This window comes from Zootoca vivipara, chromosome 6, assembly GCF_963506605.1.
Source record: "Zootoca vivipara chromosome 6, rZooViv1.1, whole genome shotgun sequence".
Taxonomy (NCBI): domain Eukaryota; kingdom Metazoa; phylum Chordata; class Lepidosauria; order Squamata; family Lacertidae; genus Zootoca; species Zootoca vivipara.
The window spans coordinates 14558623-14586601 of NC_083281.1; the positions used below are offsets into that span (position 1 = coordinate 14558623).

The 27979-nt window shown below is 49.7% G+C and overlaps 1 protein-coding gene across 1 annotated transcript; it reads right to left on the bottom strand.

Annotated features, from left to right (window-relative positions):
* Nucleotides 1–1507: 1507 nt before the first annotated feature.
* SUPT5H (SPT5 homolog, DSIF elongation factor subunit) lies at nucleotides 1508–27961 on the bottom strand. The gene is made up of 30 exons (XM_035119427.2): nucleotides 27769–27961; nucleotides 24532–24632; nucleotides 23247–23400; nucleotides 23056–23121; nucleotides 22203–22214; nucleotides 18883–18952; nucleotides 17487–17555; nucleotides 17303–17368; nucleotides 17040–17070; nucleotides 16865–16933; nucleotides 15623–15874; nucleotides 15171–15260; nucleotides 14525–14595; nucleotides 14110–14215; nucleotides 13571–13664; nucleotides 13213–13349; nucleotides 12247–12402; nucleotides 11857–12003; nucleotides 10942–11088; nucleotides 10618–10743; nucleotides 9520–9604; nucleotides 8626–8730; nucleotides 7830–7932; nucleotides 6953–7080; nucleotides 6341–6446; nucleotides 6054–6212; nucleotides 5537–5705; nucleotides 4534–4737; nucleotides 3013–3108; nucleotides 1508–2009 (listed from the first exon to the last, which is right to left on the bottom strand). The coding sequence occupies exons 2-30, from the start codon at nucleotides 24610–24612 to the stop codon at nucleotides 1866–1868; spliced, it is 3243 nt and encodes a 1080-aa protein (XP_034975318.1). The 5' UTR covers nucleotides 24613–24632; nucleotides 27769–27961; the 3' UTR covers nucleotides 1508–1865.
* Between the last annotated feature and the right edge of the window lie 18 nt (nucleotides 27962–27979).

Consider the following 27979-nt stretch of genomic DNA (forward strand, 5'->3'; position numbering starts at 1 on the left):
CTTTTTGTACTGGCACCAACTCCTTTTCTCTCTTTGGAAGGTTGCAAATGGTGACTGACCCATTGTCAGTCAATGCGAAATAGGTTTATGACCTTATCTCCTATGTTCACACATTCTAATCAGTACACTAAACTGGAACCTACTCTAAAAGGTGTTGGCATGCCCAGGACTCAAATCACAGTAAAGGTAAAGGGACCCCTGACCATTAGGTCCAGTCGCGGACGACTCTGGGGTTGTGGCACTCATCTTGCTCTATAGGCCAAAGGAGCCAGTGTTTGCCCACAGTCAGTTTCCGGGTTATGTGGCCAGCATGACTAATCTGCTTCTGGAGAACCAGAGCAGCGCATGGAAACGCTGTTTACCTTCCCGCTGGAGCGGTACCTATTTATCTCCTTGCATTTTGACGTGCTTTCCAACTGCTAGGTGGGCAGGAGCAGGGACCGAGCAACAGGAGCTCACCCCGTCACAGGGATTCAAACCACCGACTTTCTGATCGGCAAGCCCTAGGCTCAGTGGTTTAGACCACAGTGCCACAATCATAGAACTGTAGAGTTGGATGGGACCTAAAGGGTCATCCAGTCCAACCCCCTGTAATGCTGATATCTCAGCTGAAGCATCCCTGACAGATAAGCATCTAACCTCTGCTAATAAACCTCCAGGGAAGGAGAGCCCACAACTTCCCAAAGGAGGGTGTTCCACTGTTGAACATCTCTTACCCAGGGGGGTAAGGGGGGCCTACCAGGGCAGAAAATGGCAGGGAACTCTTGCCCTTCCAGCTCAGGCATGATATGGGACTGCAGTAGAATCTGTGCAAGAGACACACCAAGACTTGTTCTTGTACCGTGGTAAGTCTTTTACACCTTGACTACACCATTGAAGGTGGGAGCCAGAGAGTTGCTGTGGTGGCTAGCTCAGCCCATGATCAATAAATGCAGAAGACAAGACTGGCATGAGGTCTACAGACACCATTTTGATAGAACTCAACTAAGAAAACCCCCAGCAGGTTATTACACTGAGAAAACCTAGGCGGAAAAGCAGTCTTCTCAGCCTAACTGCAACATGAAATGTCACCTGCTCTGAACTCAGGAGGGTCTCTCCCCTGGTATTAAGCATAAACAGCTTTTAACACTCCAGGAGGGTTAAAAAGAAGAAGAAAACTGCAATCTCTTTTCTAGGAAACCTAGCTCCAGAAAAAAGGAATGAATAGCTTTAAAAGAAGACGATACAAAACTCATGGAAAATAAAAACGTCAATGGCTAGTAGCCATCCTCTGCCTCCACGGTCAGAAGCTGCAATGCTTCTGAATCCCAGTTGCTGGAAGTCACACAAGGGGAGAGTTGCTCTTGTGCTCAGGTCCTGCTTGCTAGGTTTCCCACGGGCATCTGGCTGGCCACTGTGAGACCAGGATGCTGGACTAAAAGGGCCATTGGCCTGATCCAGCAGGCTCTTATGTCAAGTCTTGAATGCGACGGTTTCTCTAATAAGGTGAACACAGTACAGGTGTAAGTGGTGGATGAGTCTATTTTATTATAACAAGCTACACACTGGATGGCAGCAGAGGGCCTAAGGTGCTACGAGAAAGAGAGAGAGAGAAGGGAATACGGCTGTGCTCCACCCCCAGGCTTCTGCTGAAGTCACTTTATGCATATTTGCAAGACTGTCCCCCAACCCCCCCAGAAAAAAGAAAATCACCTGCTGAGCTGGGGAAAGAAGCAGCAACAGAAAAAAAAAGAACATGGAAAATAAAACTCTTTGGAGCAAAACTGTACAAGGACATGCTGTACCAGTCTGCAGGTGATATGCTAAAAAAAAAGAACAAACGAAATAAAGCAGCCACCCACACAAAAACGATTCTTCCTCTCTCTCTAGGCCTCCAGCAGCTTGCCAAGGAAGCGCAGGTTGAGGATCTTGAGCTGTTCTTCCAAGTCCATGCGGACAATGCCATCCTCTCCGTCAATGCTCAACAGGACGCCGGTGGCCTCTCGGTCCTCTCCCAGAATGACCTTGACCTGCAGGATGGGGAGAAGCTCAGGGTCACTGATCCAAAAGCACCTCACCCCCCCCAAAAGCCACACTGGCCCAAGTGTGCACAGATAGGACCAATAGTAGGGACAATTAACAAATGCAACAACTGTGTGGTATGTTGGCTTGACAGTCTTTACAGAGGGTGGTGAAAACAGCACATGATATCATGCGCTGTCCCCTGAGGCCGCTAAATGACATCGCAAGGGATCGTTGCCTTAGGAGAGTGAGAAAAATTCTCAGGGAGAATTCACACCCCAGCCAGCACCTCTATAATCTTCTACCCTTGGGCAGGAGATATATAATCAGTCATACCAATGGGCTAAAAAAGAGTTTCTATCCATGGGCTGTTAGGCTGCTGAACGGAAAATAATATAGTGCAACTGACTTTCAGAGTTGGTGTGTTGTGCGACAAGCACACAGAGTGCAATGAGATGGAGTGTTTGTGTGCGGGGAAGGGAGGCTCGGTTAATTTCATTGTACACAGGTTGCACATTGACAATAAAGGTATTATTATTAACTGAAAACAACCGTGATTAAAATGAAACGAGCAGCAGTTGTGTACGGTCTCCACCAAACTGGGTTGGCTGGCAGAGAGCCTCATACAAAAGTGCTCCCCTGGCCGCCCTCATTGCTGCCAGTTTCTTAACTCTCTCCTAGTGCTGTCTTTCCCTCTGTGATCTGTGACCAACCCCTGCAAATCAGGAGGGGAGACCATCCACCACCACTGAGAATGAAAGAGGGGGTTGAGCAAGAGCGCTCCTGTGTCAACCCTCTTCAGGACAGGAGAGCACAGTAACTTAGTGCAATGTGGCAACCTGCTTCCCCCTGCCCTCCACTGTTTCGGACTATAAACTCTAATGGGAGTGGTAGCCCCAAACATCTTGGAAGGCATCAGGTTAGGGGAAGGCTGCCATACAATGTTTTTCCACTTTTTTTAAAATCATCACAACAGACGGACTTGAGACGGGAGAAACATCTTGCACGTACCTTATTGTTCTTGGTTGGTATCACAGGCTCCAGATGCTCACTCGAAATGCTGACTACCTTCTCGCTGTCCTTAAGGTAGACTGAGCACATCCCACCCTGTCAGGGCAGAAGAGGAAGGAGGGACAGAGACAAGAGGGGAGGGAGGGAGAGAGAATCAAGGTGACCAAGTTGCAGATCTCAGGGCAAGCAACCATTCCTGATTCTGGGTGGTTCTGGAGCCGGTTGCTGCCTTTTCTTGATGCTCAAAATATAGTAAATTTGGGGCTGTACTAGGACTGTAAGATACCATGTATGTTGGGAGGACTAAAGAGTCAGGGGCAGATATGTTGGCTGAAGGGACTTTCCAAAAACCTTGATCTACAGCAGGGTGGATAAAAAAATCAATGATTTTTTAAAAATTATATTTTAAATTGGATTTTTAAAATAAAATGCTTTTGGAGGAAAAAATCTTTCTAAAGATAGTTTTCTATTTAAGTTACATTATAGTCAAAAGGCTATTCATCAGGAAATAAGGATTTGTTTTAAGTTTTTCAGTCTAAGTTTTTTTATTTAAAAAAAAGTTTAACCACATCTGTTAACAAACATGGATACATATGCTACAATGTTATTGTTTTAGTTAAATAAATTGTTTAAATTGTTATTAAGGAAATGATTGTTTTCCTCCTTCCAATCAACCAGAGCAGAAAAGTTGTCCAAATATAAATTTAACTTATTAAACCTCACCATAATTTCATAATTATCTGTCTATGTTATCTCTAATAGTATAACCAAATCAGTAATTTTTGATATAACTGTAAAAACTACTCTGAAAATTTATTATTCCAAAAATGAAACCTTCATCTGGTTGTAAATATTAAGATTACACCAGCAAGAATGAGTCTTTTTGTAAAAAAGAAAAGAAAAAAGATTTAAATCAAGTATGACTGACTAGTGATTTAAATCAAGTCTTACTGACTAGTGATTTAAATCGGTTTGATTTAAATCAAATCTACCCTGGTCTCCAGTGGGGCCTTCTTGCCTGAAGCTTCACTGACGCCCCTGCATTGCGGCTGTAGACATTAACAGAGTTGTTTTTAATGGGTGGGGCTCCAGTGGGATCCTTCATTCCTTATAACACACTTTAGTTGAGAGTAAGGGGTGCTCAGAACTTGGGCAGGGGAAGGAGTAGGGGTGAGAGAACAACACAGAGACTCCTCTGGAGTATGAAAAGCACCTAAACAAACTCCTGGCTGTTTTTCACACCTCACCCAAAACAGCTGTCAAGGCGTTTCATTAGACACTCAGGCCACTGGTGAGCAAGCCCAGACTAGGGCAGGATGTCCGACTGGCTCCTTTTTCTTGAGTCCAGGCCTTAGCTAGACACTTTGCAGGACAAAAATGCCCTGCTCAGGTCCTATTGGGTGTGAGCAATGGGAAGTTCTGCTACTGAACTCTGCCCAACTCTTTTAGTCCCCCCCCCCCCGGTACCCCTCTGCCTCCTGACCAACCCATGCAAACAGCCATATCCATCCATCCACTTACGGTCACACTGCGGATGACTCCTGTCTGCCCCACGACCTGGCTGTCCAAGTAGGTGTCGCGTACTTTGACCTGAATGTCGGTGGTCACCCAGTCGCTGGAGCTCTGCTCAATCCCGGAACCAGGTGTGTGAGGGTTGTAACCTCCTGGAGAGGGAGCCCCTGGAGTCATAGGGCTGTAGCCCACTGGGCTAGGGCTGGGACTAGCCTGGAGAGACAAACAGACAGAAAGTCAATGAGTTATCAGGGTTTGGTTGACGTCAAAGCAAAACCCATCTCTGTAGATTTAACAGAATGTACTGCTAATTAGACATCTATAGGATTATGCTGCTGTAACACATGGCTCCCAATAATATTTGGGAATTGGGGTAGGCAGAAGTAAGCTCCTGAAGTTGGCCTGTGAATGTTTTGTACCGTTTATTTGTGTTAATATTTCAAATTGTGAACCGCCCTGACATGTATGGATGAAGGGCAGTATACAAATGTAAAATGTAATAAACAGTAACACAGTCATACCTCGGGTTACAGATGCTTCAGGCTGTGCGTTTTCGGGTTGTGTACCGCACCCAACCCGGAAGGGGTTACTTCCGGGTTTCGGCGCATGCGCAGAAGAGCTAAATCGTACTTTGCGCATGCGCCGAATTGCGACCCACCCGTGCGCAGACGCGGCGCTGCGGGTTGCGAACGTGCCTCCCGCACGGATCACATTCGCAACCCGAGTGTCCACTGTACCGACTGTCTGCTTTTGTGCTTAGACACAGAGGCATAGATTGATTTATATGTGGCACAAGAGCTACAGTGCATGTAACTGTGCACACGGCAAGATCTTAAGCTCTTTGCATTTCTTCTTCATATCATTCTTCTATGATACAAGCGCATACGTTCTTTGTGGGAGAGAGAAAATCAGTCCGCAAGCCTTTAGCTGCTTTCAAGGACAGCAGCCTCAAAGCCATGCTTTTGGTTGCGTGTATTAATGAGACCCAAACCCTACCCAATCTCAACTGTACCTGGTAAGCCATGGGAGACGGTGTCGGGTGGTAGCTGGCTGGAGAGTGGGTGTTTTGGTAGCCTACTGGGCTAGGCGCCACTTGATGGAAACTCTGCGGGCTTGGACTCGGCTGGTAGGAGCCCTGAGGGGATGGAACGGCGTAGGGAGAAAACTGGTCTGTGTTATACCTGCCAAGAGAAGGCGGGCTTTGGTTAGGAACAGGGAGGGAGGGAGGGAAACACGGTCAGTCTTCACTGCCCTCCCCCAGTCGCTCCCTCAGATTAAGCTCTGGGGTATTACACTCAGAGAAATGGCATCCTGAATTCTTTGGGAGAACATCAGTTTTACTCCACAGAAGAGGACTGTAAAACACTAAGAAATTCACCCACATCTTAGGCAAATAAAATCCTTTTTGTTTTGCTTTCTCCATTTGCAGAGATCAAGAGAGTTCTATGAAGTCCAGGGGGAGGAGGGAGAAGGCAATACAAATCCTGGAAGAAGCAACAAACCCTCCCTTCCAACTCCATAGCACTTACATAGCTGGGGTCCCAGGCGTCTGAGGGTTGTATGGTGGGTTAACCTGCGGGGAAGAAGGGTCGGGATAGCCAGGAGTCTGTGGGTTGGGGGTTCCGCCATAGCCTTGTGGAGAAGGGGTGGGCTCGTCATCAAAACCATAGTCAAACTCTTCATCCGCCCTACAGAAAAGGAAGTGGGCGGGGGTGTAGGAGGCAAAAGCGGTCAGCTGGGCCCAAATGGATTTTCGCCTCTCCATCCATCCCCTTGCCCTGAAACCCACCCTCCTCCTCCGATGAGGAACACCAACCTGGAGGGAGTGTTGGGGTTGTTGGGGTCCCAAGCCCCACTCTGTGCGGGTGTCCGACTGCCGTCGTGCAAGGGGGTTTGAGAGCCGTAGTGAGGAGTCCGGTTGCCTGAAAGATGGACGCATGTCATGAGATTAACACCCAAGGCCAGAGGGTGAAAAAGGCAGCATCTTTAACATGTATACCAGTGCTATCCTGGAAATCTCCTTTCTCTTGCTTAATTTATTCTGCTCCTTAAAATTAGTAAGAAGAAGAGTTTGGATTTGGTATCCCGCTTTATCACTACCCAAAGGAGTCTCAAAGTGGCTAACATTCTCCTTTCCCTTCCTCCCCCACAACAAACACTCTGTGAGTTGAGTGAGGCTGAGAGACATCAGAGAAGTATGACTAGCCCAAGGCCACCCAGCAGCTGCATGTGGGGGACCAGGGATGCGAACCCGGTTCATCAGATTACGAGTCTACCACTCTTAAACACTACACCACACTGGCTCTCAGCAACTTTATTGAGCTGCAGTTCGCTAACCAACAAGAAACCACACCCAATGGGTAAGACCTGACTGTTCTCCCCCACCCCTGCCCCAGAGTGGGATCCTCCCTCTCCATCCTCTACTCACCATCGTGCGACGGAGTCTGTGACCCATACATCGGCGTACGGGACCCTGACCCGTACATGGGGGTCTGAGAACCGTACATGGGGGTCCGTGCATAAGTGGAGGTCATGCCACCTGGTCTCCTTGAACCGCTGCCGGAGGGGAAAGGGAAATGCTGGTTAGATAATAACAGAATTTGGGCGCTCCCGTTCACCTTCTAGAAAAGAACAGATCCTGCATTCCCCAGGCATAAGGAGGAGCCATCCATTCGTTCTCCATGTGGGTTGGGGCCAATGGGAGTCTGTCATCTAGACACCACCCCACCCCTGCAGTCTGCATGGCCAATGAACGGCCGGGGATGCTGGGAGTTGTAGTCCAGCAATGCAAGGAAGGTTGCAGGCTCCCAAACCTAGTCCAAATTCCCTGGTGCTTTAAGATGATTTGCACTAAAAGCTACCGTAGGCCAATCTTAGGTAGTGGCTCTGATCCGTGAGATGTTCAAGGAAGTTAACCAGTTTGATGGAATCATCTTTCCATTGGGGTAGCATAAAACCCCTGCTCTCTTCTTCAGCGTATCCACGGTCCCTGAATGCAGGGAGCACAATGTGTTGGCTCTTCTGGAAATCCCAGGTAGTAGGGGATCCCAATCTGGTGTATAGTACCAGTGCGTGTACAACAGGGGGACGACGACTTGTGGGCACCCAACTCCCACTGGACTACAACCTCCCCCATCCCTGGCCACTGGCCTGAGTCCAGCAACTTCTGGCAGACCCCCATAGGTCCCCCCCCTCCGCCCCACCAGGGCTTGCAGGAGTTAGGCGTCTAAAGTGTCTTCCCGTGCTGCCCCTCTGTATCCCTTATTCAATCCTGAATCCAAACACACTGCCCTGTCGGCTCTTACAAGGTCGTGAGACGCTGTCGGTCCACAGAGATGGTCTGGCAGGTGGAATGCAGCTCCACGCGGGCAGTGGATTCTGTGGCATCCTTGACCATGCCAATGTAGCCTGTGAGATCGGAACCAAGCTTGTTAACCTGGGACACCTAGGGGGACACTGCCAAACTAAGACAACTTCCTCCACCACGTGGCTGGGAAACTGAATCCCTCGTCTGGGGGTGTCTACCGCTGCAAAACCACTTTCATTTAACTGCGGATCACTTACAACCCCAGGGCTTCATGGGGTGATAATCCTGGTAGGGGCAGGCTAAGAACATAAGAAGAGCAATGCTGGATCAGACCAAAGGCCCATCTAGCCCAGCTCCCTGTTCTCAAGAGGCCAACCAGATGCCCATTATGGTAAACCTGCAATCGCAACCCTGAACCCATGCTCTATGAATCTGTCTAATAGCTGCATACCTCTAACCTTATGCAGCTACGACCTCCAGGGAAGGTAATGAAGCTCGACTCAGCTGAAAATGGCTTTTCAGGAGTACTAGGAGTTCTTCCCAAACCAGTTTTCCCAGTCCTGTCCTAATTAATGTGCTGCAAAACTAACAGGAGACAACCTGGAAACACTGCTGTTTTAATCACTTTAATATTGTATTTTTAACCTGTTCCAGGACCTGATAGTGAAAGGTGGGCAAGAAATCTTATGGTAGTAACAGCAACAGACCACAGCCTGCTATCCTTTAAGCCTCTATCAGTTGCTCTCCTGAATCAAGGGCAAGAACTTGGACAGTGTTCCTGCCACCGAGCTTACCTTTGTAGGGGCCTTGGGAAATCCGCACGGTCTGTCCAATGAGGTCGTTATCTCTGCGCCCGCGGCCTCGGCTCATCCCGCCTCCTCCAAAGCCCCCGCGCTGCCCTGCGGGAGGAGGAACACAAAGGTGTGGCACAGACACAAATGCTCCCAAAGAGCCCCCGAGTAGCACAGCTTGTCGGAAATGTCATCGGTGCAAACCCGGGAAAATGCACATCTTGCATCTTCCCCCCTGCTGTAGTTGTGCACAGCCTCCTCCACCAATCCCATCAACATCATCAATTAAATTTGTATACCACCCTACACCCATAGACCTCAGGGCACAACGTAAAAATTACAATACTGTACAGTGGTACCTTGGTTTAAGAACAGCTTAGTTTATGAACAACTTGGATTAAGAACGCTGCAAACCCGGAAGTAGGTGTTTTGGTTTGTGAACTTTGCCTTGGAAGCAGAACACGTTCTGCTTCCTGTTGTGTGTAAATTGAGTCCCCCGCTGCTATAGGAAAGCACGACTTGGTTCAAGAATGCTTTGGTTTAAGAACGGCCAGAACGGATTAAGTTCATAAACCAAGGTACCACTGTATAAAAAAACAGAAAATACATACAAAAAGCGAAGACAACCTAATAATTCCCCCTTGCACAACACATTTTTCAAAGGGCATCAGATGTCAATCAACCTTTCCCACTGGCAGCGAAGAAGCAGGTGCGTGTCCGCGTTCACAGTTTTGGAGGGAATCTGATATTTGTTCTAGTGCCTAGAATAATAGACTCGCTTCTTATTGGGCGGCTCCCTTGTTCCTTCCAGTCTCCTGCTGCTGTTCATTTGCAGCAGTGTGCCTCCTTGCTGGGGAGGGGGCAGAATGGGGAAACGGGTCGCACCAGCATACGCACCTCCAGCACTGGGATGCATGGGACTGTTGATGCGAGGACTCATGGGCTGGAAGCCGCCAATGGTGAAGTTTGTGACGTCCCGGGGCTAGGGGGAAATAAAAGAAATGAAAAGTTCAGAAAACATCAGTAAGCCCCTACCCCACCCCCCGTAACCTGGCATGATGCCTCGGAAAAGGAGTCAGTGAGGAGCAGGAGGGGGAGAGGGTGCTCTTGCTTTTGCTTTTCGTGGACATCTGGCAATGCTGATGTTGGAAGACTCAGGATGGGAAAAAAACAAAGCACTTGTTAACACAGAGCATAGTTAAAACTATGGAAATGGCTGCCACAGGAGGCAGTGATGGCTACTAGGCACCATGGCTCTACTTTGAATCCCAGTTGCAGGAAGCTGCAGGAGGGGAGAGGGCTGCTCTTGTGCTCGGGTCCTGCTTGCAAGCTCCCCATTGAGGCGCCTGGTTGGCCACTGTGAGAACAGGATGCTGGACAAGATGACACAGCAGGATCTTATTATTTATTTGTTAAATCTGTAGGCCACCCTATACCCTTAGATCTCACAACATAAAATCACAATTTCTGTTCGGCCGCTATGGGAGGCAGGTTGCTGGATTAGAAAGGCTTTTCTTAGGACCTTGTGAAAGCTGAAGGACTACTCAATTCGACAGCCGTGACAGACTGTTGTGGATGACGAGGAGCGGAAACAATTTGCTTTGTGTAAACTTTACTGGGCCGTAGGGCTACCCCTCCAACCAACTTCTTTACATCGCAAGGTTATCAAATGTATTAGTCAGAGGGCAGCTAGTAGCAATGTTGAACCACTGGTGTCCTTTCTAAAAATGATGACACCGAGACGTGTTCACATGGAGGTGTGCATATTATCAACAACAGTAAGATTCTAAAGAAATAAAAAACGAGTGGAATTCAACGAAGCGCTAGGCGGGTTTGTGCATGGAGAACGAGGTCCGCTCGGACAATAGAACCCCCCACCCACCCAACAGTTCCATGCAAGCAACAACGTATTGCCAGCAACCTCTGGTTGGTCAGAGGGGTTGCAACCCAGATCAATGTGCCCCTCCTGAGAGGTGAACTACTTTCCCTTCTTACCTTTGAGCCTCCGGCCAGAACCAAATGGCGCGTCTTGCACACAAACATGCCCCCGTTTTCCACCAGCTTCTTGCAATGCAGGAAAGCGAAGCTCCTGAAGAGGTGGCGGATCTCGCCCTCGCGACCCTGGAAGGAGAGGGAAGCAGCAAGGGGCGCTTTAGTTCAGTGGCAGGAGCATAGCCTGGGTTGTGTTGGAGGCCACGGCCTCCACACAACTTGCAGGCAGAGCTGTCAGATGCAATGGGCAGGAAGCCCTGCGCACCCAGAGCCACACCCAGCTGTGCAGCTCAGCACCCTCGGAGGCCAGCTTGCCCTGCTCCTCACCGAGTGGGGCCCGTCGATGACTTTCACAATGTCTTTGACATGGATGTTGTTCTGCTCAGAGTCCAGCGCCACGGCAAAGCGGTTGTCCTTCTTCCGGTTCACAGCCTGGTGCCTGACTGTCACCACTTTGCCAAACATGTTGAGGACCTGAAGGGGACGGGATGGAGAAAGGGCTCAGAGCCGCAGGGTTGGGAGATGTGGAAGGTGGGAAAACACACCCTCAGCTCCCTGGGATTCTTTGATGAATGCTGTGTGATAAGCGAGGCATGTTATGCCCTTGCACACATGCGCATACACAAGATCAGCTGAAGGTAAAAGGTAAAGGACCCCTGGATGGTTACGTCCAATCAAAGGCGACTATGGGGTTGCAGCGCTCATCTTACTTTCAGGCCGAGGGAGCCACATTTATCCACAGAAAGCTTTCCGGGTCATATGGCCAACATGACTAAACCGCTTCTGGCGCATCGGGACACCATGACAGAAACCAGAGCGCACGAAAATGCCATTTACCTTCCCACTGCAGCAGTACCTATTTATCTACTTGCACTTTGACGTGCTTTCGAACTGCTAGATTGGTAGAAGCTGGGACAGAGCAATGGGAGCGCACCCCTTAGTGGGAATTCGAAACGCCAACCTTCCGATCGGCAAGCCCAAAAGGCTCAGTGGTTTAGACCACAGCACCACCAGCTGAAAAATGACTTATTGTGCCTTAACCATTAAGAGATCCCGTGAACATTCTTGCTTTATAATTTAAAAACACACACACACATTTGTCAGTTCTGTATTTGATTCATTAAGGAAAACAAAGTAAAATAAAGCCACGCAAGATGCAAGGCAGTCTCATCTCTGATGTAAGGAATGGAAAGGCAGCAACACCCACAACCCAACCAACCCGCAATGGGAGCACCCACCTACCTGGAAGGTCTCCCGCTCCAGGCGGACAATGACCCCCACTGTCTGGGGGTCCAGCTGCACCAGCTCCCCCCACTCGTGCTGGCCGCCAACATCTACGCCAGAGGCTGTCTCAGAGCAGAGCTGAAGGTCTCGGGGGAGGACTTTGAGCTGCGGGAGGGAAGGGAGTAATCTCGAAAAGGCACTTTTGATATTTTGACTTACATAACAAAGCACAGATGCAGAAAGGAGAGGTAATTATGAGCTTGGTTCAAAGGCAGCAGGCTGGGGATGTGTGAGTGTTCTACACTGGTAAGATACACATTGCCAAATACCAACGAGACTCTCAAGACATTCCACCACCACCAAGACAGATACAGAGGCTGTTTTTCTCTGCCTACCAGCCACACTCACCTCATGCATTGTGAGGTCGGAGAAAAGGATTACGAAGTTCTCCTCCACACGGACAATCAGTCCCGTGTCGCCCTCAAAGCGGCCGGCAATCACCTTCACATGGTCCCCCATTTTGAAGTATTTGCGCAACTCCTGGGCCGGGAATTCTAGCATGTCCTGGTGGGGGGGGGGGAGGGAGAACAAAGAATTGCTGGAAACTGCAGGAAGGGAGAGGGCTCTTGTGCTTGAACCCTGCTTGTGGTTTTTCCATAATGGGCATCTCGCTGACCACAGCGAGACCAGGATGCTGGACTAGGTGGGCCACTGGGCAGATTCAGCAGACTCTTCTTATATTCCGTCACAATCAACAAAGCCAGCCAGTAAGAAAAAGCACAGTGTGTCTCATGCAGGCATCTCATCTAGGATGCTGGACTAAATGGGTCTTAGGCCTGATCGAACAGGACACAAGGTGTCTGTGCTCATCCTTGCCGCAAGCAGACACTCCCCCACCCACCACAGCAACAAGGGCTCGCTCCCATGTCACATTTCAGCTTGCGGTTATAGATATCGCTTGGCAAACAGCCTACATTGGCTGTTCCCTGACTTTGGGGGTCATTGTCCCCTTGGCTCCATAATTTAATCCCCAGTGCCTCCTGCCCTACAGAAAGCATTATTCAGAACAGAGGTTCGCACAACCCACGTAAGGAAAATAGGAACACAATACAATTCAGAACACAATACAATTCAGAACAGTGACTGTTGATTGCACATCTATTCAAAATCCAATTAAAACTATTTAGGTTGAATTAATTCAATGAAACTGATGAACTTGATCCAGTGACCTCAGCTTTCCAAAGCCGTTTACACCTCCAGGGGCCCCCTAGGTAATCCCACTGCCCACTTTGGGAACTACTGGCTGACATGCTTATGCACTCAGGATGCCATGTTGCCAGAGAGAGGAAGGGAGAAGACAGGGAGCCACTGTACCTTGAGGTCTTCGTGCTTCGGCATGATGGTGATCTTGTTCCCGTCCACGCTCAGGATCTTGCCTTGCAGGTTGATCAACTCCCCCTCGCACACCTCCACGTTGTCGCCGGGCTGGAAGTTGTGCTCCCGCTCCTTCCCTGAAAGCCGGAAGGGGGTAAGTGAGGCGGCGCAACCTGGGCAACTTGCCACAGCCCCCTTCCTGAGAGAGGACAGCGTGCGGCACGTTCCAATGGCCTTGGCCTACCTGGAAGGCGCAACGGAGTTTGGGTCCTCTTGGCGAGGATCTGCGTGAGCTAGGAGCGAGTGCCTGGTGAGTCACGGAGGAGCACACCAGAGGCGGCCAAGACCAAAGCCTTACCTGTGCTTTCCGTCACCACCTCCAAGTCAATGCCTTCCGGTTGGTCTTCAAATTTCTCCAGCTCAGACAGAGTGGGCTTCACTCCTTCTGTGATCTGACGATGCCCAGAAAACAGCACGGGTGGTTGGGAGGGGGAGAGAAAGCGAAAGGACACAGAGCAGGCTGAGGGGGTGGGAAGGACAGAGGCAGCACCATCTACACCAATACTGAACTCTCTCAAAGGCCTCTCCACTTTCAATCTCTCTCCCGCTTCTGCCATGACGGATTTGGAGATCTCACGCCCCGGGGACGTTGATTGCATCGGGAGGGGCTACCCAGGACACATCAGCACCAGCAGATGCAAAGCAGACACTGGCAGGTGCCCGTCAGAGAACACAGTCCTGGTCTGGCTGGACCAATGCCTTTTAACTAGGTTCAAGTCAGCCTCCGTTACAGAATGTCAGCCACCTGCCATTTCTTCTTATCTTATACGACAAGGGTCTATACTGCAGGAGTCCTCCTCCACCCACCCTATTGCTCAGGGCCCCCCCAATTCTCACCACGGCAGACATAGCAAAGCTCTTGAAGAGGAAGCCCTTCCTGCTGTAACGATTCCCCTCAAAGATGAGGAAATCCCCATCGGAGGCCACGTCACCACCCAAAGACCTGGAAATGAAGGGATGGAGAGGCTTAGCAGTTAGTATGACCAGTGGCAAGAGAGCAGCTGGGGGGGGGGAGGACCCTCGGAGCCCCAGTTGCACCCAGGGCAGGAGGCAAGGCCATTACACTCCAGGAGCAGCATGCAGCCAGGCTAGAGATGGACAAACTGAGCCTGCATTGGTTTCCCAGGGATACAGAGCCTGCAGCTGTCATCACTCAGCCAACAGTCTTCCTGCCCTGGGCTCCCTCTCTCAGGCCCTTCAGCATCTGCCTCCTCTCCAAATCTGGACCACCCCTGCCCTTCCGGACTCTCACCGGATCTTTTCGGCATCAAAGAGGCGCTGCGGTGGACGCTTGAACTTCTTCTGTTTGGCAAACCAGTCTTTCTGAAATGGGAGAGGAAGAGGCAGGGTTTGTGATGGGAGAAGCAACCCAGGAAGTGTGGTTTTAGAGAGAATTTAAAGGTATGTGGCTAATCCCCAGCAAGGGGCTTCAGCTGCCTCCGCCCCCTGGGCAAGATCCCAAAATTTTGGAGACAAAGGCAAAAATAAATAAAATAAAATAAAGGAGACGATCATCAGATCAGTTGGGAGAGGACTGGGTGTGTCCGGTGTGCACATGCAGGAGTGTGGGTGGCCACACCCACTTCTGGCCATGCCCATTGATGACCAGAACACTCCAACTCATCCAATGGGCCAAGGGCCAAGGCAGCTTACATGGGAGAAAAGGTCAGATTGCTCTGTATTACACTGGAGCCAATGGACTTCCAGTCTCTGCAGACCCTGCTCCCAAGAGGGGCTGCTTCTGTTCTGACACACCAAAGGGTTAAAATGAAGCCCCTCTTCCCTTTCTCAGCCCACCAAACCTGGAGCAACCAGAGGCAAAAAACAAAGGCCCAGCGGAAGCACCCAAAAGGTGCACTGATGTAGGGAGGCTCCTGCAATGAGCCGAGCCAACATACCAGGCTCATGCGGTCTTTGATGCGGTCAAAATCGATACGGGGAATCATCTTCAGGGAAATCTGGTTCTGGCTGGGCTCCACATAATCCACCTAAGGGGAAGGGAGGAAAAAGACATTGGTCGGTGTTCAGATTACAAACAACACCTAAAGCAAGACAGCTCAAGCACAAACTCCTTGCTCAAAGGCAGGGTTCTCCATCCTCCAACTTGTGCAATCCAGACCATAGGATTCTCCATGTAGCATGCACTAGTGTCCAAACTTTTTTAAAAGAGGGCCAGATTTGATGAAGTGAAGGGCTGTGGGGGCCAACCAAAGTTGTTGACCTTTTTATAGGATTGATGTTATTAAACTTTTTTTTAGGCTTGGAGTTGTTGATGGTTTTTTAAGGATTTTACCCTAGAAAATAAACTGCCACAGGGCCCGGATTAAACCGACCAGAGGGGCCGTCTCACCTGAGCGATGTCGTCCTTGTAGATGCCCCTCTTGAGGCGCACCCATGACTTGGGCTTCAAGTTGGTCACCTCCTTCACCACCTTAAGCACGTCAGTCATCTCCTTGATGGGCACCATCTGCTGGTTCCAGTAGCCCATCCGGAGGTTGCCCACCCCTTCGATGGCCTGCTTGACGTGCGTCTGCTTGTAGGCCTCCACGTAGATGTAGCCTTTCACGTGCTCGGGGGCAACCACCGATTTGATCTGCAAGGGCTGTGGAGGAAGAAGAGGGGTGGGTTACGCACAAGACAGGCTGGGGCATCATTTGTGCAAAAGCTCCAAGCTCCCGCATCTCTCATTTATATGCTCCAGGCCAGCCACACTTTGCAGGAAAAGGACACGCCTGGCTGGAACTTTGCTGGTAACCATAAAGCCACTCACCGGCTCACTGGGGCAAAGTGGACTTGGCCTTGGGCAATCAGGCTGCCCAGAAATACACAGGTCCTCCCTCCCTTCCCTGAGCTCTCCCTTTGCACTGCAGTTTGGACAAGTTAAGAGAGTATTTCCAGCGACGAGGAAGGACTTCTGCAGCTTTTTTCTTTATCCAGATCCTTGGCGCAAATGAGGAAACATAAGAGCCGCCTTATGGGATGAGGCCAAGGGCGCATCCAGTCCAGCATCCTGTTCTCAAAGTGGCCAACCAGATGCTCCAATGGGAAGCCCACGGTCAGGATTCGAGCCCAAGACCACTCTCCACTCCTGTGCTTCCCAGCAACTGGTAATCAGAAGCATTGCTGCCTCCAAACGTGGAGGCAGAGTGCAGCCATTGATCGCCTTTTCCTCCACAAGGCGAGATGTAGAAAGTTAAGTAATTCTCAGAGCGGACAGAGAGAAATTCATGGGCCTGTCTACTAATTTCAATGGGTCTGCTCCGAGTCTCAGCAACCTTGGATCTTGCCCACTGCCTCCTCAAAGCCATTGTGTCAAAGGTTCATGAGGAGAGGCAGGGAAGAGATCCTTATTTTCCTCATACTTCACTGTAAAGGTAAGACTCCCCAACTCACTCCCCGGCCCTTTGCATCCGGCAGAGGATTCTGGGAAGGGGAAGGCCTAGTGGCAGCTATCTATGACGGCTAGCTGGTACATCAAGCCAATGTTTGTGGCAAGGAGCAGCAAGAGGAACAACCCCATGGCAACAGCAGCGCTGTAGAAAAACTGAAGCATCAAGGTCTTCCTCTGTTCCCCACTTTCCGGCCCACTTACTGTATCTGTGAACTGGTAGGCGATGAACTTCCTCATGAGCGCAATGGCTGTGGCCCGCTCCTCTCCAATCTGGGAGTGGGAGAGAGAAGGGTTGGAATGAAAAAGGATGCCAGGTGGCAGAGCGGCTCCATTTGGTGCAATGCGAAAGCAACCTCTCTGAGCCTGCTGGGCTTACCTTGCATTTCACAGTCCAGAGGTTGGGATCCCTGGATGTGGGAAGAACAAACACCACAAGGTCAGTTTGCCCTGGCCAAAGTAAGCATCGCCCGCTGCTTAACACCAGGGCTGTAGCTTCTCAACTGGGCCGTCTCAGTCACTGTCCTGCTCTCACGTCCAGAGTCATTACCGCCCCCCCCAAGCCTTCACCCTGCTAAGTCTCACAAGACCCAAGTCTTCTGCTCCTGCAAGAACAGAACGCTCACAACAGAAAGTCCTTACTTGACTCCAGGCAGGAGCTGTTGCTGTGTGATGTCATCAGAAAGCTCGTTGGAGCCCCCGTACTCCCTGGGGAAACAAAAAGAGGTCTGAGAGGTCCGAGGGTGGGGGGGAAAGGCCAAGAAGCTGGCCAGCAGGAGCATTTCAAAACGGGGAACAGCCAGCAGGATAAAAGAGGAATACTCACGTCTCGCGCACCGAAGACTGGGCATACTTCTTCATGTAATACTCGCCCAGCTCCTCCTCTCTTTGGTCCCTGTTTGTGGGGGGGGAGGAGAGAAACAAGAGAGGAGGACGTATTAGCCAGAGGAAATGTATTAGTCAGGCCAAAGTACTTTGCACATGCTCTGGTGCAGCAGAAGGGCAAAGGCAGGAAGCCCAGAGTTCAACCACCACCCCAGTCACCTGCAACAGCCAAATCACTTGACCCCTGAGGTGTATATTTTAGGAGCTGCCTTATTGCTGTGGTTGTAAATGGCTTTAATACTGCATTTTAATTCTTGTAATGTGCCCTGGGACCATAGGGTGAAGGGTGATTCCTGCAGGGCTTTACCAGAAAAAGAAATTAATGAACATCTGAAAAAAAGTCTTTAGGGGGAATCTGTGGCCCTCCAGACTACCAATTCCCTTCACCCCTGGTCACTAGCTGTGTTGCCTGGGGTCAAGGGGAGCTCAAATCCAAAACACAAACTCCCTTGCTCCTGCTCCAAAAGATCCCCAATTTTGCTATCTGACATATTAGACACTGGTTTGCTTGAAGACATGGAGTTTGGCCATTCAGAATTTGAGATTCAGGAAGAGGAAATGGGAGGCACATAGACAGTCGTGCAGTTTCTTAACCAGTCGAACCAGGGAAGCCAAATGGAATCCATTCCAGAAGTCCGTTTGACTTCCAAAACATTCGGAAACCAAAGTGCGGCTTCTGATTGGCTGCAGGAAGCTCCTGCAGCCAATCGGAAGCTGCAGAAGCCCCGTCGGACGTTCAGCTTCCAAAAATAAGTTTGCAAACCGGAACAGGCACCTCTGGGTTTGTGGCATTAGGGAGCCAAAACGTTCCAAAACTTAGCTGTTCGAAAACCAAGGTACGACTGTACAATACAATCGTATCTTACATGAATTTAACTTGCATGTTTTCAACCATACATGATTGAAGGCAGGCTGGTTAAAATTGCACATGTTAAAGGCAAACAAGGCAGAGAGCTTTTAAGCCAGGCATGTTAAACCTGCGGCCCTCCAGATGTTTTGGCCTACAACTCCCATGATCCCTAGCTAGCAGGACCAGTGGTTGGGGAAGATGGGAATTGTAGTCCAAAACATCTGGAGGGCCGCAGGTTTGACATGCCTGTATTAAGCCATCATCCATTAGCTGCAGGACATTTCCGAGAGTCTGAGTATATATGATTTTTGTGTGTATGTGGAACCCTTGGAACTGAACCCCCACATAAGATGCAATTGTACTGTGCTATAATTATTTCAATAGAGCCAAACCAGGCAATTCTGCTTTCAAAATAAACACACAAAGTCCTGCCAGAAGCCTGTGCCGCTCCTGTTCTGCGCTTCATTCTGTGTGCAATGCCATTTACCTCCACAAGTTTTGCAGCCTCCGTGCCCCAGAACGATCCTCGTCCAGAACCACATTGTCGATGTTGGATGCTAGAAGAAGAGACAGACGTTTGCAATGCTGAACAGCAGAGGCAGAGCAGAGTTTTTTTGTTGGGCAAAGTGTACGGGCGAGAGCTACAGAGGCGGGGGAGACTATTTCAGGGCCTGGTCTGTTTGCAAGTTGGGATATTCTGCAACACTCTCTGACAATTCCACTGTGCTTGCCAAGAAAAGACCAGAGAAAAGGAGGAAATGAGAAAGGAGGGAAAAGAGAGACTTGCAAACGCTGCTACCGTGTTTCCCCTTTTTTAAGACACCGTCTTATTCTTTTTTTTACTCAAAAAAACACACGGTGTCTTATTTTCAGGGGATGTCTTGTACCTTAAGGCATCCTCGGAGGGGCCAGGCAGCTGGCTGGGGTGCTGCTGGGCGCTCTGTGCGGCGCTGCAGCAGCAGCTGGGTCCAGGCACCAAGGCAGCAGGCCGCTGGCTCAGTGCTTCGCCCGGCGCTGCGGAGCACTCCTCTCTGCAGCTGCCGGTTCCGGTGGCAGGGCGGCAGGCAAAAAAACCCAAACCAAAGAGGCCAGGCCGCTGCGCTCCGCCCAGCGCTGCAGGGCGCTCCGAGCCCTCGGCGCTGCGGAGCGCTCCTCTCTGCAGCTGCCGGTTCCGGTGGCGGGGCGGCAGGCAAAAAAAAAAACAAAAAGAGGCCAGGCCGCTGTGCTCCGCCCAGCGCTGCAGGGCGCTCCGAGCGCTTGGCGCTGCGGAGCGCTCCTCTTTGCAGCCGCCGGTTCCGGTGGCGGGGCGGCAGGCAAAAAAGAAAAAAAAGAGGCCAGGCCGCTGTGCTCCGCCTGGCGCTGCGGAGCGCTCCGCTCTGCAGCCGCCGGTTCCGGTGGCGGGGCAGCAGGCCGCCTCGGGCAGGCAAAAAAAGAGAGGCCAGGCTGCTGGCTCGGGCGCGCGGAGCACCCCGAGCCTCTGAGAGCCAGCAGGACGAGGAGGAGGCTTGCCGGGTCGTTGTCCAGCAGCGCGCGCAGAGCGCCCCGAGCCTCTGGGATTGCTGTTGCTGGCTGCCGGAGGCTCGGGGCGCTCCGCGCGCGCTGCTGGGCAACGACCCGGCAAGCCTCCTCCTCGTCCTGCTTGCTCGCAGAGGCTCGGGGTGCTCCGCGCGCACTGCTGGATGCCGACCTGGCAAGCCGCCTCCTGCTCTTGCCGGCTCCCAGAGGCTCGGGGCACTGCTTTTCTATACTCTTGCCGCGGCCAGCGTGCTGGGTTCCGCTGGCTGGCTGGGCCACTCAGCGGTCTCGCTCCTCGGAGGTATGGCTTATTTTCAGGGTATGGCTTTTATTTCCTAAACGCTTAAAATCCTGCTATGGCTTATATAATGACTACGTCTTAAAATAGGGGAAACACGGTAAGGGAGTCAAAGACCTGCCGTTAAGGCTGAAACATTGCAGGACGGTCCCTGCTATGCATGAGCAGCTACTGGCAGCCATGGCCTGTTCCACCCTGTTTCTGGGTGAGGAGTCCCTATGCCAAAAATGGTGAACCTGTGCTCCTCTAGTATGGTCAGTGGGCCAGGGATGAAGGCAACTGTGGTCCGCTGCAGGGTCAGCGTTTCCCCATTCCTGTTCTATGCAGCGGTCTTCTGAAAAGGAAGACACATTCTTTTGGATGCAGATGGGAAATTTGTGCTATACACTTCTGATGGGCACTTGGAAGAACTGCTTATAGAATCGTAGAATTGTAAAGGACCCCAAGGGTCAACCAGTCCAAACCCCTGCATTGCAGGAATCACAGCTAAATAAGCCCTGGCAGATGGCCACTCTTCCCCCAGGCCTATGCACCTTTAAGCTTGGGGGGCAGGCGGGAGGGTTGCGGGGCGGGCGACATGTTATTGTTTCTATTTGCTACTAAGGTATGTATTTTTGTGTTCTATATTGCAAACCACCTTGTAATTCTCAGATGAAGAGTGGTATAGAAATTTTAATAGATAATAATAAATAATTGTTCTTTTCCTGATTTTTAGATTCTGTATGCTTTATGGAGAGATGGATGCCCATCTTTCAGGGATGCTTTAGTTGAAATTGCACTTGAAAAAACAGTTGCTTTCTTTAGTTAAATATTGGACAAACCTTTAACCAACATATAGGATGCCTGCTGTAACCATTTTCTGTTTATAGTACATTACTGAGCAATGTTCCTTTAAGAGTGAATTAACACGAATTATCTACACCTGTCGCCTTAGCTAGTGTTGCCCCCTTATATAGTACTCAGACTTATGGGTTTATCACGACTGAGAATCTATCACGAATAAGATCCATGTAGCTGTTATATACAGTAACGGTATGTACATTTATTATATCCTTGTATGTTTCTTTGGAATTTGTGCAGCTAATATATTACAAAGTGTCTGTGTTTATAAGATTTAGAACTATGCGCAGCTGATGACACCCCTTGGGGAGAAACAGGGGAATATCCAGTAATCCTTGTCTTGTCTACCAGTGCCAGTTTCTTATGTCTACCATCCTTATCATCTTCACTAGACACTTACAAGACTATTTCATGGTACTCTTCTAAGGAATACGTCAGATAGAAAAATACAAGAGAAGATGAAGAAATGAATATACTACGGGACTGACAAAACAGGAATTGCATTTTGTACATACTGGACTTGGTGGCCAACTGAATAAGCTGCATTTTAAGATGTTATGTCACAATGTTGATTTTGACATTATGAGAAGCTGTATCTAATTTTGAGAAGTAGTTTCCAGTAAATTACTTTACAATTGTTATTATACAGCCTATTACGTTTATGTGGTTTTTTTCAAGTGGATCTGCGTAATATAGGCATTCTAGTGGTTTTTATTTTAGTTGGAATTCCTGCATTGCAGGGGGTTGGACTAGATGACCCTCGGGGTCCCTTCCAACTCTCTACAATTCTATGATTCTAGGTCTCAAGTGACTAATAAATTGCAAGAGAAATCAATGGACACCTGCAGACTGTTCTCCTGGGCAGGTCCGGGAAGGAAAGGGAAAGTGCTTGAATTACTCGGGACCACTGGAACAGCATTCCTGCTCAGAAGACCACTGCGCTACCAGAGAACTCCGCTACAAGGGATCAAGTGGCAGGGGTTGCACAAGCCCGTTCCCTACATGGCCACATCAACTAGGCATTTGCTGAGCATGCTCTCCCACCCCCCTCACGCACAGAACCCCACCTGGCTGAAAGGAAGCAGAGAAGCAAGGCAGCTGGTGAAGAGGAAAGGAGCTGGAATGAAGAGGGGAAAAACAAAAACCGTTCTTACCTTCAAATTCCTCTGCTCATGAAGAGGTGGTGGTGGTGGTGGTGGGAGGGCGGACAGTATGAGCCAAATAATACCATCAAAACCAACCACAGGGTGAGGGTGAATGGGGAACAGAAAAGCGGAAGGAACAAAATTAAGATGCGGCACACAAACCAAGCAGAAGCGAATGAAATGCACGAGAACTCAAAAAAAGAGAGAAGCCACCAGGCCGGGTGGGGGGAGGCAGAGGGAGCACTACCCACAGGCAGGGGCAGCCTCGGGGGGGGGGGGGGGGACAACGGCTGGGAGCCAGGGGGTGCCGCTGGTCCTAAGAAGCAGCTCTCCCTCCGTTGGCCGCTCTCGTTTCACACCTCCACAACCGACAGCACTTTCGCAAATGTGACAACCCACGGCCATCCGCAACTCTTGGAGAAAAGTCTGATTCGTTTAAGTGCTTTCCAGAAATGGCGAGAAACTCATATTAGAACAAATGAACATGGGAATCTTAAATGAAAAAAGAGTTTCCAGCTCTGGCAGGAAATAAAAAAGAAAAGGAAATCCTTTTTTAAAAAAAGAAATCCAGTTCCATTTCCAGTTTTAGGGATCTGACTTATAACCAGGAAAGGGAGAAACATTCCAAAAAATTAATTACGCTCAATAAAGCAGATTATGTTTTCTCAGGCTTCTTTAGGTTGCTTTAGGGTAACACAAGCATTCGAGAATTCAGCACCAGTGAGGAACTTCCTGCTTCCCTCTCAGGAGGAATTCTGCTGAAAGGTTCTGTGGGAAGTCAAAGCTTGCATGCTCCTACTTGGTTATCACTTGGTTATCACTCCAGATCCAAGATTATCTTCATGAAAAGGGTTCTCCTTACCTTTCTCCAGGATGTCTTCTGCACCATCCTCCCAATTGTCTTCATCTTCATACTCATCATCCACATCTGGAAGAAAGAGAAAGGGAAGAGGTCCACACGATAAGCAAGAGCCAGTCCAAGAGTCAAGGATGCCATGTCTCTTATGGTTGGGGTAGGGGGGGAGAGGAGAAGAGTCTTTTTTTGTTTTTTACCAGCTTCATCTAAAATAAATCCGCCATGTCTGGGTTTCTTCGCAGGCCGGTCATCATCATCCTCTTCCTCCTCTTCGTCATATTCTTCCTCTTCTTCTTCCTCTTCCTCCACTTCCTCCTTCTCGCTGCCTACGGCACTGACACGCTCTTCAGCCTGCATGTTATTGAATGAGAACCTTTAACCTGTGACTCACAGGTGGTTCACACTGAAGCCCACAGAAAGCAGCTTTACTTAGGGTTAGGGGAAACAGCACCAAGCAGCTTGGTTACATGGAAATGGAAACCACAGGCCCCGATTCCTGGCCCTAACCTACTTCTGGACTTAGGAGGAGATATCTGGGTCTCTAGAGAACTTCTGCCCAAGCTCAGTCCTTGGATACTGCTTGAGAGCCAGAGAGCTACGCTAGGCAAGCACAAGCACCCCTGTGCTCCTTGTTGTATTGCGTACCCTCCAATGTGCTGGTGAACTAGGCTCAGTTTAAAAGCATGCCTTGGGTGCACATAGCTAGTTGGGGGAGTCTCTGAATGATGACGATGATTAATTACATTCTAAATAACCTCAAGGTGGCTTAGTTCATTCTCTTCCCTATTCTATCCTCATAACAACCCTCTGAGTGCCTGGTCCAAGGTCACCCAGAAAGCTTAATGTCCGAGTGGGGATGTGGACCCTGGTTTCCCTAGTCTGCCCACACTGGCCCTCTTGTTGTTCCTTACATCTGCCTCCTCACAGTAAAGACAGAAGCTTTTCTCTAAGATGTATGCGGAATGAAAAAAAGGCTAGAATACATATTGCTGCATTCCAGGGGGTTGGACGAGATGACCCTTAGGTCCCTTCCAACTTCACAATCCCATGATTTACTCAAATGATGTTAATGGACTTAACTTAGTAATTTCAGTGGGTCACCTCTGAGCAAGGCTAGTGCCGGATACAACCCAGGGTTTGCCCTTCTGACTCTAAGATGAAATTGCTTACAGAAAATGTGCTCTGCCCCAGCCCCAAGTTCAAGAGGAGCCAAAACCGGAGAAGACATGTCAGGTGCAGGGTAAGAGAGCTTCTTCCTCTGTTCCAGGGTGGAAGATCCACACATGGATCCCCTTACCTGCTGAGACTGTGAACAGCTTTACACGCCTGCAAGATGCCTTTGTGACCTAAATGGTGGATAGGAAGGCTGCAAATCTGCCTAATAAATAGCCTGCCTCTCCTCTCCACAACTCAGGCCAAAGACACACTTCCTTGAAGCAGGTACGAATCACCCGCTTGCCTACATGCTTTCCTCCGCCTCACCTCGTTCTCTTCCACCTCTTCTGGCTCACTGCTGCGCTCGCTCTCATCTTCAGAGAAGTTGCTGTCCTCGCTGTCAGACATGGCAGCAACACTTTCCTATCCTGAAGAAAAAGCATAAGCCTCTTAGCCACCATAAGGGCTTGCAAAATCCATTTTTGTTGTCCACCAGTTAATCCCCACGCTACAGGAATAAAGTTCGGCAGAACATGAACAACTGCAAATAATAAGGATTCATCAATGATGTGGGGAACAACTTCGGATCAAAAAGAATGTATCTCTGGACAAGACCACATCATATGCCTCAAAGAGCATTTGCATGATAAGAATGGAAAGACAAAAATCAGCATTATGCAGATGTCACATAACTCGAATTCTCCTTTACATCTGCAGCTGCGTCAGAAACTCAGATATAAGCTAGGTGCCATATTACTCCTTAAACCAAGGTCACAGTCACCAAAACGGAATGTTGAGTTGCCATATTTGGGCAAGACGGTTCTAAAGTCTTATTTTTCAAAGGACAGGCTGTGATTGATTATCAGTTAAATATCTGGCTAGTTGAGATGACAACCTTGAGCTAGCTTTAAAAACTCTGAGAACTTAAAGAAGAAAAGTCACTTTATCTGGGACAGTCCACATATATACGGTATTGACTTATTCCTACCTCTTTTTCTTAATGGTGACACGGACCATTTATAACATAGGGATATTCTTCACAACTGTGAGCAGGGCAGTGGGGTGGGGTAAGTGAAGACAAGCTACAACAATTAACTATAATGTTGCTCACTGCTCCTGCTCATGCAGCACAATTCATTCTGACTGCGCAGATAACTGATAGAATTCTACAGGATGTGGTATTAAGTGTGTGAAAAGAGTAAAGATCCAATGATCCCCAGGCATGCACCTCCAGATGGTGGAGATGTCAAGCGCCATCCAGACATCTTTACTTGGTCACAAGTGGCCGATAACCAGGTGCAAAATGCACCTGGCCAATTTTGAACACTGTTTAAGAATAAGCCTGTACAGGGTCAGACAGCTAGCCAGTATTCTTCAGTTTCTTCAAAACTGGGGTGTCTTTATGGTGAATGTGTGCTTTAGGGAATTTTTTTTTGGGGGGGGGGTTGCCTGAGAACTGTATATTGTATTTATTTATTTATTGCATTGATATCCCACCTTTTATTCTCCAAGGAGCTCAAGGCAGTGCACAGTTTTTTTCCTCACCTTCATTTAATCTTCACAACAACCACCCTGAGCTGCAAGAGGTAGCAACTGCCCTCCCCAGGTCACACCCACTGAGCTTCCCTGTGGCTGAGTGGGGTGGATTTAAACCCTGCTCTCTCCTTAGTCCTGGTCCTCATTTAATCCCCACAACTTTGTAGAGCAGGCTGGGCTGGGAGACACACACCTTGTGACTCGTGGGTCCAGGGTGGTGGTGGCAAGGGGACTTGAACTGGGGGCTCTCCCAAGTCCTAATCCTAGACACCACTATTCTGCTCATGCCAGCTATCTGTGCTCGAATGTAAACAGACATGTAACAATCCCATGTCTGCAGCAAAGGATGGAATGGAATTCCAACACCATGCACCACTTTGAGCCCCTTAAACAGGAAAATGTGGGGTATAAATCGACTTCAATGCTTAATTCTTTTAATGATTCTCCCCTTATGCTATTGGCTGTTTCCCCCCCCCTCCTTTTTTTTAACCTGCACACATCCTTGAGTCCTTGTCAGGGGAAAAGGCATAAATAAATACTGACACAGCTCAATCAGTACAGCATGAGACTGCTCATCTCATGGTTGTGGGTTTGAGACATGTGTCGAGCTAAAGATTCTTGCATTGCATCAGGGTTGGAGTTGATGACCCCCGTGGCCCCTTCCGAACTCTATGATTCTGTGACATACGATTCAGTGTTGGAAACTCCCATTGTTCCAGGTGCATTTTGCGACAGGGAATTTCATTCATGCAGTTTCTGAGCTCTGGGCACAGTACTGAACCTAAAGACTTCAGATTAAAACTGCAGAGTGGAAGGAAAGGAGAACTTTTTTCTGCCTGCCCACTTCCAGATACTCTCTGAAGACTGGAGATAGGAAAGCTCTTAAGGATCTTCTTAAGGATCTTAAGGAAATCAGCCCTGAGTGCTCACTGGAAGGACAGATCGTGAAGCTGAGGCTCCAATACTTTGGCCACCTCATGAGAGGAGAAGACTCCCTGGAAAGGACCCTGATGTTGGGAAAGATGGAGGGCACTAGGAGAAGGGGACGACAGAGGACGAGATGGTTGGACAGTGTTCTCGAAGCTACCAACATGAGTCTGACCAAACTGTGGGAGGCAGTGGAAGACAGGAGTGCCTGGCGTGCTATGGTCCATGGGGTCACAAAGAGTCGGACACGACTAAACGACTAAACAACAACAACAAGGATCTTGGGGGCGGGTGAAGGACAGGCATCCCCAAACTTCAGCCCTCCAGATGTTTTGGACTACAATTCCCATCCTCCCCGACCACTGGTCCTGTTAGGGATCATGGGAGTTGTAGGCCAAAACATCTGGAGGGCCGCAGTTTGGGGATGCCTGGACTGTGAAAAATGAAAATATTTTAGCTGCAGTTGATTCATTTTCAGCTTTGCATTCTTGTTATAAAAAAAAGTGTGCCTAGGCATTCCGTTGTTGCACCCATAACCTCGGTTTAAGCTGCCAGTTAACTCTTAGCTTTCCTTTCTCAGTTTCTAACACTGATACAACAACAACGGCGGAACAAGGCAATAAAACAAAACAAGAAAGCAAACCGAGGAGAGCCACAAGAAAGGGACCCTTCCCCTTCCAGGTACGACCCCAATATTATTATTATTATTACTATTGCTACTACAATTTGCATGCCTCCCTCCGCCCGACAATCTCAGAGTGGTTCACAACTTTTTTAAAAACAACAACAACCCACAAACAAAAACACCCCATTGCACGGCATGGGGTTGGGCTAGATGACCCTTGGGGTCCACCTCGACCATTCTGCGATTCCACATGACGGAAACCACTACGGAGCAGGCCAAGAACACGCACACCCTCCCCCCGCAAACACACTTCGGGGCCCCGACCCACGCAGCCGGTGTGGGGACGGGCCCGGGAGGCAAGGCCTGCCTCAGGGCGAGCGGAGCCTACTCCGCCCTCAGGGCGCCCTCCCAGCTCGGCCCCGGAGCGGGCCTTGCCAAGCCCTCGCCATCCTCCCTCCTCGGCCGCCGCCGCTCACCGCGCTTCTCCGGAGGCCTTCCGGTTCCCGCCGCTCAGGCCGCCGCCGCCTCAGGGTCTCTCCGGGGAGAAAACCGGCGAGGGCGGCGGACGAGAACCGGAAAAACAAAAACAAAACCGAATCAAGCGTGTGCGCGCGCACGCGTACAAGGTGGTGGTGGGGAGAGGAAATCCCTTCTCTCGAAACGAGATCCCGCCGACGCTCGCGAGAA

Excerpts from the sequence above, each read along its gene's own strand:
- SUPT5H (XM_035119427.2), bottom strand. The coding sequence starts at position 24,612 with ATGTCTGACAGCGAGGACAGCAACTTCTCTGAAGATGAGAGCGAGCGC. Across the intron at positions 17,071-17,302 it reads CAGCTCCTGCCTGGAGTCAA|GGATCCCAACCTCTGGACTG; the intron begins GTAAGGACTTTC and ends TCCCACATCCAG. Across the intron at positions 8,731-9,519 it reads CATGCATCCCAGTGCTGGAG|GGCAGCGCGGGGGCTTTGGA; the intron begins GTGCGTATGCTG and ends CTCCTCCCGCAG.